The 15605-nt window shown below is 38.9% G+C and overlaps 1 protein-coding gene across 7 annotated transcripts in view; it reads right to left on the reverse strand.

Annotated features, from left to right (window-relative positions):
• Positions 1-270: 270 nt before the first annotated feature.
• LOC149162252 (uncharacterized) overlaps positions 271-15605 on the reverse strand; it is a 304337-nt gene continuing 289002 nt past the window's right edge. For all 7 annotated transcript variants that reach the window (XM_089437182.1, XM_089437180.1, XM_089437179.1 and 4 more), the window contains exons 21-22: positions 796-1007; positions 271-664 (exon numbers count right to left, since the gene is read on the reverse strand). In XM_089437182.1, coding sequence (XP_089293308.1) covers positions 380-664; positions 796-1007 — 497 coding nt within the window. In that variant the 3' untranslated portion in view covers positions 271-379. The remainder of the gene's footprint in view (positions 665-795; positions 1008-15605) is intronic.

The following is a 15605-nucleotide window of genomic DNA, read 5'->3' on the forward strand; positions in this document are numbered from 1 at the left end:
AACCTGCAAAGTGCAAGCTTTCATGACAAGTATACAATGTCACAGAGATGAAAATGACATCAAAACGTTCAATATTGATCCAAAGATTGTCAAATTTCAGTTACAAACACACTTTTATATTCATATGGCAATATGTAAACAAATATATTTCTGAATAGCTATTAGTTTTTCATAGTTATAACCTGTGTGCACTATGAATGCACAAGAGGTACTCATTAAAGACAAGATATGATACAATATGACAGAATGTCGCAATCATAAACACCACAGTACTTTGAATGATTTAACATATATATTTTCAAATGAAAAATAAATAAATATCAATATAATAATGATAATTAATGAATCAGCCTGATTACGATAAAACACCGCATTCAATTTAATCACTAGATGTGACTGCAAATGCAACTTGTAAATCATTTGAAGTCCCACATATATACATCTTCTGATGAAAATCTCTTTCCAGACTACCATTTCCATACTGTCTATGACCTATATTATCATCGAGTGAAAACACAACTTCCCTCGATAAAGGCTCATGCCCATTCAAGAAATTTCCCATACTCAAAACCTTCCTCCATGATTGACTAGGTGAAGGTGGAGAGAAAAGAGCTGCCACGGAATCTCTTTCATACCTCCCTACAGACTGCTTGATACGGAACTCCTGTAAAGTTTAAACAAAGAAATCACTCACAATGGATTACTTCAAAAATCATTTAGAACATTTATCAAATTCTACAAATAGAATTTTAAACACACAAAGGCGGCATGTAGGTGTGCTGGTCACGTGGATACCTCATTAAGATTATTCACTTGAGTAATGCATTTCTTTTGTGTTGAATGCTTAAGGTGCTCGTCGAAGATTACTGTTGCAAGGCGATGGACATGACCAAGTTTTTGGTGAAGTGATGCTGCAAAAATGACGAGTCTTTCTATTTCTTCAAAAACAGAACATAACCGTTGCAGCTGACCATGGAAATCTTCCAATTCTTCACATAATTGTTGCCCTATTACAAAAGTAAAATGACAAATGAGACCTCAGCTTGCACATGAAAAACTTGAAAAATTAGGAAAAAATGGCAACCTGAAAAAAATTGGGAAAAAAATCAGAATTTTTTAGGGAAATCGGCGAAATTTGCAGCATGATCATGGCAACTAAAAAGAAAATGAGCCCATAACTGCTAACATAGATGACTCAGGTGCATATTGGAATGCTATTAGCACAACCACGACTAAAATGCATTGTTATTGCATACACAGTTGAAAGAATATGGCAAGGAAAATATTTATGCAACTAGACAATATCTAAATCAATGTTATCAGAACTGTAAGTTGTGAGTTTCAATATATTTTCCAGTTTCATAAATTTTCTCATCATATGTATGTGTATGTGAATATGGTCAGCTAAATATGGGCAGCAGTCTGCACACAAGTTCCAGTTGAAGCCACCATCAAAACCTTCCTTGCTTACCTATATAACTAAAAACATTGATGAGTGTTCTCATGCTTGCAATGGGAAAGGCAATTATATTAACCCTATCAATCTATGGATCGAAGAAGCTTGCAATAATACAGGTGAACCATGGTATTCCTTTGATTTTCTTCCACATAACAAAGATTTCCCCGCAGATTTGATTCAAACCATGAAGGAAGTTCCAAAGTACATCTATCTCAAGTTTGGTATTTCATTATTTTGCTTAACAAACAAGCACAAAGATAAAACCAAGGTAATTATGGATCTATTTGTCGGTTGCATTGGTTATATGATTTTACCTGACATTTTTTACTTCTTTTGATTAGATTAAGATAGGATGAATAAGCTCTTTAGCATGTACATTAGATTAGTTTGGATGTTCTTTTTAATTTATCGCAATTCCCTTTTTGATAAGTTAGATTGTGTCTTAGTTTAGATACATTCATTTTGATTTAATCCCATTGCCAGGAAGGGATTTGATTTTATGTCCTACTCCCTCAGTAATTTATCTCTATTTTGTGAAACAATTTCAGGTTACAGGTGGAAGATTCAGGGGTTTTCACTTTTGGAACACTTTTCCAGGTGGAACACTTTTCCTGCACTTGGAGCCTATTAGAATATATTTCTATTTAGTAATGCTCAGTCTTTTAGCTGTTTCTATTTTTATTCTTTTAGCAGTTTCTTAGATGAAACTGTTTGTTCTATATTCTACATAGAAACCTGATGTTTCTATTATTGTAAATATCTTTGTATTATCATTGAGCTGTTTGCTCCATGTGAATCAATTCATTGAACATTCTTTTATGGTATCAGAGCAAGGTTAAGAGATTCTTCTTGAACAGTAATTCTCTTTGCATCGTAATCTCTTGAGTCCTTTCTAAGGTCGAGCCCTCTGTAAGCCAGGCAGCCTTCACTGAGTCTTAGCCTCGGCTTTGCTCGTTGTGATAAAAGCTTACAGTCGTCCATCTCGATACAGAAATGGATTCTTCTCTTGCATGATCATTTTATTAAAGAAATAACTTTGTGGCGGTGACTGTTTTCATGGGAGCGGGATTTTTTTTTGGGCTGGCCAGTTTTGCTTGGAATCGTGGATTCGGCTATCTTCTTCTTCACCTGGCGGCTACTCGATCACACCGTGGAATTTCTCAGCATTCGTGATCCAGGTGTTTTCCTCTCAAAACTCATTTGTTTGTTTGAAAATCGGAGTTGTGGTTTGAAAAGTCGATCTGCGGGCATCTGTCAATTTTTTTTAACTGCTGTTAAATGCTGTCAAACTCGTGGATTATGTACCGGTGGATATACATTTTGAAACCCGTGATATTCATTTGAATCCCGTGGAAACCCGTGGATATATATGTCAAACCCGTGGCTCTATATCTGAAATCCGTGGTTCATTATATTTCACGCAACCCGTGTATATTGCAAACGCCCGTGGATTTATATCATTGTATTTCACGTAACCTGTGTATTTTGCAAACGCCGTTATATTGTCACAGTATATCTGAAACCCGTGGTTCATTGTATTTCACGTAACCTGTGTATTTTGCAAACGCTGTATTTTGCAAACGCCGTTACATAACCCGTGGTTCATTGTATCTCTGTCATACGCGTGTAATCACTACAATATCAATATAAAGCGTATTCCCTGTGGCTTTTATATACACGTAGCTGAGACGGAACGTGCAGTTTTGATAACTCACGTGGTCCAATTTCAAAGCGTATACACCTGTATATTTCCAGCATATGACCTGTAGCTGAGACGTGAAGTAACGTGAAGCTTGGATAGCTCACGTGGGCCATTGTTTAGATCTTCGTATATTTTCTGTGGGCCAATTTGATACCTGAGACGTATATATATCCGTGGTGTTTGCCGGCAGTGGGTTACCATTCAGCAGAAGCGTGAACCTGAGACAGCACATGTGGGTCCATTTTTCAACATTTGTATTTGCTGTATTTGTGGTTCTGGTTCTGGTTGCCGGCAGTGTGTTACCAATCAGCGGAATTTTTTTTTCTTGTGATCCTGACAGTCTTCATTACAAACTCAGACCTGTGACATCTATTTATTGCATCAGTATACTCTTATGATAGACCGGCATTCTCTTGTGGAAAACTGTATTCTCAGAACTGTATTCTGTGCTAGCAGTATTACTATTGTTTTAGACAGCAGAGATATTTTTTCTGGGTAAAAAAAAAATAAAATAAAATTTTTTAGCAGGACAACTTTAAATTTTCACCAGGATAAACAGTCAGCTACATTGTTCTTGTGTGTCATACTTCTGTATTTTCTTTGTGAAAATGGCCACACTTACCAATCTGATGTTAGAAGGAAATCAACGCTTTAATGGCAGCAACTATAACATTTGGAAACAAAGAATGTTGACCATTTTTGAGTACAGGCGTCTTGATCAACTCATTTTGGGCAAAGAGCTTCGTCCAGGTACAGCCGGGACCGATCAAGATAAATTTGATGATCGAAATCGAGAGGCTGTTATGCTTCTCAAGCTCTCTGTCACTGATGATCAGTTACCACAGATCCCTTCTGGCAAGACAGCTGCTGAAATCTGGCAAGACAACTGCTGAAATCTGGCAACAGTTGAAAGAATTGCATGAGACATCTGATAAAAGCAGAGCTTTTTTTCTCAAAAATCAGTTGTTCTCCATTATGATGGATGAACATATGTCTTTACAAGAACATCTCAACAAAATTAAAGACATTCGAGATCAGCTCGAAGCCATTGGTCGGACCATGGAGGAAGAAGATATGGTAGTCATTACTCTGAAGAGTCTACCGAAATATTATAAACACTTCATTGAAACGCTCAACATTACCACCACAAATGTTGATCTGAAGTTTCCAGATTTATGTACCAAACTTCTGCAGCAGGATCGGTGGAAACAACAGTTTGGTAGTAGTGCCTCATCAGTGCCCTCGGAAAATGCATTTGCTGCAAAATATCAGTCCTCTCAGTCATTTCAGCAGAAAGGATCATCTCAGTCTTTTGATCCTAACAGGAAGAAAAGTGTACAATGTAATTACTGTCACAGGTTCGGTCACATGAAGAAAGATTGCAGGCAGAGGATTGCTTCTGAACAAAAGAAACAGGGAGGGCCACATCAGACAGCGAATGTTGCAGAACATTCCGAACAGACAGATTCTGCCTTTTACGCCTTTATGGCTAAAAGGTCTTCAGAACATGTTCCTTCCTCTGCATGGTACATTGATTCTGGTGCATCACACCACTTCTCTCACAGGCGTGACTGGTTTATTGACTTCTCACCTTTCAGTGATTCAGTAGTATTTGGTGGAGGTGAAAAGTACACTGTTGCTGGCAGGGGTACAGTTCAAATTCAGTCTGGTGGACGCACGCTCATATTTCTAAATGTATACTATGTTCCTGGTATGGAGATTAATCTGCTCTCTGTCAGTCAGATTATGAGGAATTCTCCTCAGCTTGATGTTGTGTTCAGTGCACACAAGGTTCCATCATTGACAGGGAGACCAGTCTGGCAGTTGCTACTGGCCTAGAGGACCATGGTCTATACAGGCTACTTGACACCGGTGACTTTCCAGAAGTGGCTCTAGCAGCTCGTGTCTCTCCCATCAGTACTCTATGGCATCAGCGATATGGGCATCTCAATATGCAGTATCTCTCTCAGCTCTCTCGGGAGGGACTTGTGTCAGGATTACCTGATATTCAGACTCAGCAGTTGGGGGTATGCAGCGCCTGTCAAGCGGGAAAGCAACATCGGTCGTCATTCAAAAATGGAGAATCTTGGCGCGCATCCCAGGTACTTCAGTTACTTCATGCTGATATTTGTGGTCCTATGAATACAGCTTCTATCACTGCTTGCAAATACTTTTTACTTATTGTAGATGACTTCAGTAGAAAGATGTGGGTGTATTTTTTAAAAAATAAATCTGATGCCCTTAGTACCTTTCAGAAGTTTAAAACTTTAGTTGAAAACGAATCTGGTTGTAATATCATGACCCTTAGGACCGACAATGGGGGGGAATTTTGTTCCTCAGCTTTTGCCAACTTCTGTGATATTCATGGCATCAAACGTCAATTAACCACACCTTACACTCCCCAGCAGAACAGTGTTGTCGAGCGTCGCAACCGCACGGTTGTTGAAATGGCTCGTTCCATGTTACAACACCGGAGTGTTCCAAACAAATTCTGGGCTGAAGCAGTATTTACTGCTGTTTACCTTCTTAACAGATCCCCTACTCAGGCTGTTAAAGGGAAGACTCCTGAAGAAGTGTGGTCTGGTCGTAAGCCTAAGATCAGTCATCTCAAAGTTTTTGGCTCAGTTGCATATGTTTGGATTCCATCTGCTAAGCGATCTAAGTTGGATTCCAAAAGTCAGAAACTCATGATGACAGGTTACAGTGATCATCACAAGGCCTATAGGCTGATAGATATAGCCACTGGTCGACTTAGCTTCAGTCGAGATGTAGTATTTGATGAAGACAGAGGATTCTTTCAGTCTTCTTCTTCTGAGCAGCTCTCTGAGGATCCGCCTCACAGTGTTCTTCTTCCAGTCAGTCCATCTGATGGGAGGGATGATGTAGCATCAGGGTTTGATACTACTCTATCTGAGCTTCCTCCAGAAGCTAATCCTCCTCTTGCTGTTCCTATTGCTCTTGAGCCTGCTTCTCTTCCTCCTGATATTGGTTCCTCTAATCCTGATATTGGTTCTTCTTCTCTTCGGCCCAAATGGTGGGCTAAAACCATAGGTGATCTCCGGGATGATGAGCTCCTTGAAGGTAGAACTTCTAGGCATAAGAACAGACAACAGTCTACAGTCAATTTTGCTCTTATGGCTAACCTTCACAGTACTTTTGAGCCTCAAACATATTCAGAGGCTAAGGGTACATCTGAGTGGGAACAGGCTATGGAAGCAGAATTTCAGAGTCTTCAGAAGAATCACACATGGACACTTTCTGATCTTCCTGCAGAAAAAAAACCCATAGGCTGCAAATGGGTGTATAAAGTAAAATGCAAAGCTGATGGAACCTTAGACAAGTATAAAGCTCGGCTTGTGGCTCGAGGATTTTCACAGAAGGAAGGCATCGACTATGAGGAGACTTTTGCTCCTACAGCCAAGATGAGTACCATAAGGCTTGTTCTTGCCCTAGCAGCTCAGTTCAATTGGAAAGTTCATCAGATGGATGTAAAAAGTGCTTTCCTAAATGGTGATCTCCAAGAAGAAGTCTACATGACGCAGCCTCCAGGATTCAAGGTTGCTGGTCAAGAACAGAAAGTGTGTCGGTTAGTTAAAGCAATCTATGGATTGAAACAAGCTCCTCGGGCTTGGTACATGAAAATTGATCAGTACCTGACAGATCAGGGTTTTCAGTGGAGTCCATCTGATGCAAACCTGTATATCAAGCATACTGGTGATGATATCTTGTTTGTAGTTGTCTATGTGGATGATCTTATCATTACTGGCAGCTCTGCACATTTGATCCATGGGATCAAACAAGATCTATGCAGAACGTTTGAGATGACAGACTTGGGACTTCTTCAGCACTGTCTGAGGGTTGAAGTGTGGCAGACTGAAAATCAGATCTTTCTTTCTCAGTCCAAGTATGCCAAAAATCTTGTGGAAAGGTTCAGAATGCAGGATTGCAAACCGGCCACGACTCCTATGGAACCAGGGCTCAAACTTTCAGCACAATCATCCTCTCCTCTTGTGGATGAAACTTTATTCAGGCAATTAGTGGGCAGTCTCATCTATCTTACTGCTACCAGACCTGACATCAGTTTTGCAGTAAGCTACATTTCTCGCTTTATGTCAGCTCCTAAAGCTGATCATTGGATAGCAGCAAAGCGGGTGCTACGATATGTGCGTGGTACTTCTGATTATGGCCTCTTATATACTCGCAGCTCCAATCCTATTCTCAGTGGCTACACTGACTCTGACTGGGCCGGTTCGGTTGATGACCGTAAATCTACAGCTGGGTATGTGTTTAGTCTAGGATCTGGAGCTGTTACTTGGACTAGTAAGAAGCAACAGGTAGTGGCTCTCTCCTCAACAGAAGCAGAGTATCGGGGAGCAGTTAAGGCAGCCTGTGAGGCAGTTTGGCTTCGTAGTATGCTTGCAGATATGCATGTTTTTCAGACAGGGCCTACTTCTTTGTTTTGTGATAATCAGGGAGTGCTCAAACTTGCCAAGAATCCAGTCTTTCATGAACGAACAAAGCATGTGGAAACTCACTGCCACTACATTCGACAGCTGGTTGAAGACGGCACAGTTCAGTTGCACTATGTTCCCACAACAGAGCAGCCCACCGATATTTTCACCAAGCCTCTTGGTCCTGATAAATTTGTAAAATTTCGCGGGTCTATTGGTGTTGTAAATAGATTGAGCATTAAGGGAGGGTATTAGAATATATTTCTATTTAGTAATGCTCAGTCTTTTAGCTGTTTCTATTTTTATTCTTTTAGCAGTTTCTTAGATGAAACTGTTTGTTCTATATTCTACATAGAAACCTGATGTTTCTATTATTGTAAATATCTTTGTATTATCATTGAGCTGTTTGCTCCATGTGAATCAATTCATTGAACATTCTTTTAGAGCCAACCCCTCATTTCAGCAGGGTTACATACAGATATTTCTCATTTTGCATATCACCATTATAAGCTCAAGGATACAAGTCAAAGCCTTGTAGACCATATGAATCTTTGCATTAAGGTGTCCTAGGCCTTTTTATGATCATCCATACTCAATCCATTTGGGATAACTACCTAGTCCTTTCATCCCAAATAGGATTGGAGGGCTTTGGATGGATCTCGTTGGGACACATGGTTTATGGTGTTTGGCTACAAATGAGGTGATTTCCCTTGGGCTTGATAACTGCTTGTGATGTTCTTTTACTTTTCTTGACTATTAGCTTCTTCTTTTCTTATTATTATGTTATTTTATCATCAAACAGCTACCAAAACATGAAGATAAATAGTACATAAGGACACAAGATGTAGGCTGCTAGCCAGGGCCAAAACCTCTTATGAGAGGAAACCCCACAAATCTCTTCTCTTCTTATAGATTCTTCAAATGACGAATTCCAAGACCTCTAGACCAAGACCAAGTCAGACCTTCTTGATGATGTGCTTCTTCTATCCAAGTCAAACCAAGTATAATCTCTTCCAACAGCATAACTTTGACCCCCAGCTTCAGATTTTCGGCCCCCGCTACAAGTCTAAAATTTTTGGCCCCTTGCGACCAGCTGCAACTTCGCACGTGTGGGAGAGTTAGGGCTTCTAAATCTTCATCCTTCCTTTGCTTGCACTGCTTCTTCTTCTATGCCTTATGAGAGATCAAATTGTGTAATCTTCTTTGAGCATCGACCCTTTCGTTGCTACTTGAGAACTTCGACCTTGATGTTGCAGAAACCCTAGCTTCCCTTCACATGTGTGAAAAAGAGAGTGTAAAAACCCAAAAACTTCATATTGTTTCTTCCTTCTAGTCTTTCGCTTGCCTTCTTCTTGTCCTTCGCTTGAATGACGAGTGAGTGAGTGAGTGAGTCCATAGGTGGTCGAATGCTCTCTTATATATAGGGTTCCAAGGAGGACAACATGCCCTAATTAGGCTGACTTCTTCTTTGCTAGGCCAACTTGGTCTTGGAGGGGTATTTTGACACTTGTGACTCAAAAAAAACTCTTTTACAAGATGCCCAATGGGTTCTTTTACATATGACAATAATTGTTTGACTTCTTGACACAATAACAAAACCTAGAAGCACTCAATGGGTGCTTTGACCTAAAATAAAATGACCTTGAGTGTGAAACCCATGCTACAAAAAATAATAATAGTAATTTCTTTTTTCATTTACAATATACAAGAATCAAGAATACATATGAATACCAAACCTAGTTACATATTTCAACACTACCTCTTAACTAGGGAGGTAATCATCATGGTACAAGGACATTCTCATACTGAAGAGATCTCATAAGAAGAGTTGGATTTGTAAGCCATCTCATAACTATCTTATCATCTTATATCAGTGCATCTTATCATAACAACCAACATTGTCACATAGCAAGGCCTTGACTAACAACTTTATCTCTCCGCAAGATTAGAGCACAATGCTGGGGAGACAATGATTTATAGACACCATCACCATTGTCTCTCGAGGCACATACCCCATTCGGATGTTCACAAGGTATGTCCTTCTTGGACCATTCCTATCGTGGATTAACACATCCTCAAGGAATTTCTTCTTCAATTACTCTTACCTATTGGATGTCCTACCTCCTCCTCAAAGAGTATTGGAAATCAAATGCTTACCCAATCCTCCATTCTTTCTTCAAAAAGTGAAGACAAGAACAATCTATCTATCTCTCCCTCTCAACTAGGGAGGAGATATCAACCAATCTAAGATTGTTTCTCAAATACACAAGCTTCTTATTAGGAAGATATTTTGTCAAAATATCAACTACCTCCTCATCGGTGGAGATATACTGTAGCTAGAACACCCCATCTTGCACCAATTTTTGCATGTAATGATACTTGTTTATGTGCTTCGCCTTTCCATGGAATATGGGGACTTCTAACAATATGATGCAGTTGGTGTTGTCACAATGTATAACTAGTCCTTCAAACAAATCAAATAATAGCTTCCTCAACCAAATAGCTTCTCTACTAACTTCACATGTTGCAATGTATTCAGCTTCAGCACTACTCAAAGCAATTGATTCTTTCTTTCTACTCATCCATGAGATCATAGAGGATCCCAAGCTAAAACATCCTCCGGTAGTGCTTCTTCCATCTGTCTCACTGCCTCCCCAATCAAAATCTGTATATCCTATCAATTGGATATCATTCTTTCTATCATACTTCAGGCAATAATGTATTGTTCCTTGCAGATATCTCAATATATGCTTGGCTTTTGTCCAGTGGTCATGTTTAGGCTCTATCTGAAATTGACTGAGAATATTCACTGCAAAGCAAATGTCTAGTCGAGTGTTCACAAGATACATCAAAGAGCCAACCAATTGTCTATAACTTGTAGGATCCACAAGGCTTGAATCGGAACTTCTTAACCTCTTCAAATTTGTGATCATGGGGGTTGTCATAGGTTTGCAGTCCATCATGCCAAACCTTTGTAGCATCTTAATTACATACTTTCCTTGACCTAGATATATTTCACCAGGTTTTTGCCAAACTTCCAACCCCAAGTAATAGTGCATCAACCCTAGATCCTTCATATCGAATTTTGTTGCCAATTGTCTCTTGCATTCTTGAATACGACCTTCCACACCTGTTATGAGAAGATCATCCACATATAGAAGAATGATCATTGGTTCATCCTTCACTACTTTGATATAAATATTTGGATTAGCAAAACTCTTTGAAAAGCCCAATCTTTGTAGATATGTGTCCATCCTAGCATACCAAGCCCTTGGAGCTTGCTTAAGGCCATAAAGTGCCTTCTTCAACCTGAAAACATGAGTTTCTCTATTATGTACTTCAAATCCCAAGGCTGCCAAAGAAACCAATATACACTTCTTCATCAATGGTACCATTCAGGAATGTTGTTTTGACATCCATTTGATGGATGTTCCATCCCATAGATGCTGCCAAAGAGACCAATGATCTTATAGTTGTGTATCTAGTTGTAGGTGCAAATGTCTCTTCATAATCAATGCCTTCTTGTTGAGAGAAACCCCTAGCCACAAACCTTGCTTTGTACTTGTCAATGCTTCCATCTGTTGCATGCTTAATCTTGTAGAGCCATTTGGAAGTTACCACAGATTTGTCATTCAGCCTAGGAACGATTTCCCAAACTCCATTTTTCATTATAGATTGATATTCTTCATTCATAGCATCTTTCCATTCTTGATGATTGACAACTTCTTCAAAGGTGGATGGTTTTGCTTCAATTAACTTTGTCATATAGGTTGCATACCCTAAATACCTTTTAGGCTTCTTGCTTTCCCTAAATGTACCTTTACCTGTAGCACATCCTTCTGCTTGTTGGAGAGTAGACTTCAACCAAATTGGTCTCTTCTAATTTTCTGGGATTATGACTTGTTGCATGGGTTCACTAGGACCTTCTTCTTCATGATTGGAATCTTCTTCTTCCCTTGGACATTCTTCAAATATAAGTACTTCTTCATCATCGGAATCAATTGGGAGATCTTTAGACTTCTTATATGCAATGCTTTCATCAAAGATCACATCTCTTCTTACTTCAATTCGGTGCCCTTCCTTTATGTAGATCCTATATGCCTTTGAAGAGTTACTATAGCCAACAAATATGCCCTTCAAGCTTGTAGGATCCAATTTCTTCCTTTTATCTTTTGGAATGTGAATGTAGATAGGGCAACCAAATATTCGGAGATGATCTACACATGGTCTCTTTCCAGTAAATGCTTCTTCAGGAGTCATGTTGTCAAGTGTTTTGTGAGGACTTCGATTTTGAATATATACAGTTGTTTTGGATGCCTCACCCCACAAGAATTGAGGTAAGTCTTGATCATGTAACATAGCTCTAACACTTTCTTCAATTGTACAATTCTTCCTTTCTGCTACTCCATTTTGTTCTAGATTATATGGAACTATCAGCTCCCTCTTAATTCCAGCCTCCTTACAGAAAGCTATAAGTTCCTTTGATGTGTATTCTCCTCCATTATCGGATCTTATTAACTTTATCTTTATACTTCATCCTTGGACTTAAGTAAATAAATCCAAGTTTTCCTTGAGTGATCATCAGTGAAAGTTATATAATATAGATGACCTCCAAGATATTTGTAGACATAGGACCACAGACATCAGAGTGAATGAAATCTAGGATTTCTTTAGATCTTGAAGCATTGCTTCCAAAAAAATTCTTTACATTTTTCCCTAATGCACATCCCTTACAAATTCTTTCATGATCCTCCTTTACATTAGGGATGTCATTCACTATTGTGTTTAGAGTTGGTAATATTTTGTAATGAAGGTGTCCATGAGTCTCATGATTGAAGAAGATCTTGTACTTTGATATTGATTGATTAGAGCAAGAATGATCTCAATAATTTTCTTTTGACGAAAGAGCGACTCATGAGTTAGAGGAAAAGGTATCATCTTCAAAGGGAGTTGCAAGCAAAATTTGACATGAAGGATTTTGGATTGATAACTACTACTTGGGACTTGAGGTTTGGTAGAAAACTAATGAAATTTTCCTTGGGCAAGGGAAGCATGTGATCAAGATCCTCCAAAAGTTTGGGATGAATTGTAGACCTATGGAAACTTCTATTAGGAAAAGATGGGGAGTTTTGACATTGTTGATCCATCATTGTGCTGGCAACTGATTGGTTCTCTAATGTATTTGATTTGATTACTAGGCTGACAAATGTTGATGATGAGAAAAGTATCACTGATGGTTGTTTCTACTCGGGATCTGCTATGGTTTCTTGGAAAAGTTGGAAGCATAATTTTGTTGCACTAAGCACTGCAAAGGCATAATATATGGGAATTTGTGCAGTTAGCAGTAAAGCAATTTGGCTCCATAAAATGTTTAATGCACTATTTGATGGCATGTTGGATTCAACCGCAATACTTTGTAATAAGCAATATGAAGATTGTTAGAGAACCTCGCTTTTCATGGAAGGTCGAAGCACATTATGATTTGGGATATGACGCAAATGGGAGTCGAGAAGCTTCAATGGATCTCCAAGAATGAATAGGTAGTTGATGTAGGGAAAGCTTGAGTACTTCCGAGAAAATCTTGGGCTTGTGGATAACTCCTCATAGATTTAGAGGGAGTAAGGATGGACATCTATTTCTCCCTATGTCATGTACTATACTAGGACTAACACCCTAAGTCAAGTACATAGACCTAGATAGGGAAAATGGTAGATTGGATAAGCATCCTGAATTGACATTCTTGCGCCATGTACTCTGGCCAATTAGGATTTACTCCCTAAGTCAAGTAAATTGACCATGTTTAAGAATGGTCAGGTGCACCAACATTTCCTTATGACATGTAGGAAATGGTCCTGTGGAGGACATAGTCTAGTGAACCTAGGTGGAGTATGTGCCTCAGAGAGGCAGATGCTTGGTGACCTATTGAATGCCTCTCAGCATTGTGCTCTGATCTAGTGAAGAGATAGAGCTTACTTGTCAAGACCTTGGTAAGTTGACAATGTCAGTTATGATGATGTTATTATTGATGATGATATTCAAATTGGTTTGTTTCTTATAAAAGTCTTCAACTTGAGAATATCCCGATGAGTCAATATGAATACCTCCCTAATTAACAGGCAGTGTTGGAATTATAGCTAGGTTTGGTCTTCATAATTATGATCTTGTAAAGAGTTCTAAAAAAATGTATTCAAACCAACAGAAAAATTAACTTTGTCATGTCCCATTTGGACATTTAAAAGAAAAGAAAAATTAAATTTCATGTCTTTTGGTCAAATCCCAGTTGCTAAGTCAAACCTCTGTTACTTTTTGTAGCATCGAATGTGTTCTGACCACAAAATTTGGTGGAGAGGCTATTGAAAAGTGTAACTAGGTCCGGTCTTCATAATGAAATGTAATTGTGACTTTTGTATATGATGTAAAGAAGAAAATAAAATTATTTTGTAATGCTTGCTTCATGGGTTTCTTGAGCAAGAGATTTTATTTAGATGGCTCGCATTGAGAGCCTTAGGATGTGTCATTAAAGTCAAAGGGTCAATGTCATGTATGAAGAACCCTTCTTGGGGATATAACAATGTATATGAGTCTATAAAAGTGTCTAGAAGCACTCCAACGAAAAGCACAAGTCCTCTTCAAGTCGGCCCCCAAACGAAGTAAATGGCACATGTCGACTCAACTATTTGAATACACAACCCTTCATAAAGACAGCTTGGCTTATTTATAGGACAACCACTATAAATAGGCATGTAAGCTCTTTGCATTTCCACAGCTCAGTATTCACATCTATTTCTTTAATTCGGTTGAATAGAACAGTGATAAGTTGGGATCACAGTTCGGATGTCAAGGAAGGAACTCGTATAGATAAGGAAGGGACAACGAAGATTTGGTTTGGGCTTACCACAGAAAACAAAAGTTCGGATTTTCTGAGTGAAGGTTTCGGTACTACAGCAGCTCGACCAAGAAGAAATATGCTCCAATTCAATGCTAGAGAAGACTACAGTTCGGTGATCCAAGGAGGTTACAGTTCAGATCTCTCTGAAGTGCGAATAGGATTACAATCAAGAGGAGTTCGGATCTCTCTGAATTCGATGACAAAGTGCAAAGAACAATCTCAGTAAGGGTCTCACAGAAGTGAGGTCTCGGTTATATAACAGCGAGGAGATCTCAATGTGAAGACAATGCTAAGATCTCGATGATGATAAGAAGGTCGAAGTGAAAGAGGAGACAAGAAGAAGAGTGGCTATCAAGAGGACTTGTGTCTTGGTCTTGGAGTGGCAGATAAGTCAAAGGTCTTGGTCTTGGTATTCGTCAATTGGAATCTCTATAAGAAGAATTTGTGCGGGTTTTCCTCTCAAAGAGAGAGGTTTTGGCCCTGGCTGATAGCCTACATTCTGTGTGTCTTGTCTATTTATGTTCATGCATTAGTTACTGTTTGATAAAGAAGAACAATAATAATCTAAGAAGAAGATTCTAATCTAAAGAAGTAAAAAGCATTCACAAGTAGTTACTAATCAAAGAGAAATCAACTAATGTTAATGCCCTAGATTTCCCAACATGGTATCAGAGCTAAGGTGACTAAGTCAAGAAAAAGGCATCTAATCAAAGAGGCACTCAAGGATCGAGTTTCAAGAAAGGCATCAAAGCAAGTCGAAGGATATCAAAGTGAAAGTTCAAAGATCTACATTGAAGAATCAAACCCTAGATCAAAGAAGATAGTCTACTTCAAAAGAAGTCTTGGGATCATCAATCAAATAATCAAGGCCCAAGCCTTATTTCTACTCAAGGAAAACAGATCTAGAAATCAAGGCAACTAGAAGTTTACACAAGCAAAAGTGTTGGATCCTATAGTCATCATCAAAAGACCACAAAGACCCTCATCAAGTTGAAGGGATCTACAAAGCAAGGTAGCCAAAGGTACAGACATCCAAGAGAAGCACTTTAAGGACGAAGATCACATCATCTTGAATAAAGTCAAAACCCTAGAAGAATTTCTCAT

This window comes from Pinus tabuliformis, chromosome 5_2, assembly GCF_031772625.1.
Source record: "Pinus tabuliformis cultivar Carrire ecotype Pingquan chromosome 5_2, CPIR1, whole genome shotgun sequence".
Lineage (NCBI taxonomy): Eukaryota > Viridiplantae > Streptophyta > Pinopsida > Pinales > Pinaceae > Pinus > Pinus tabuliformis.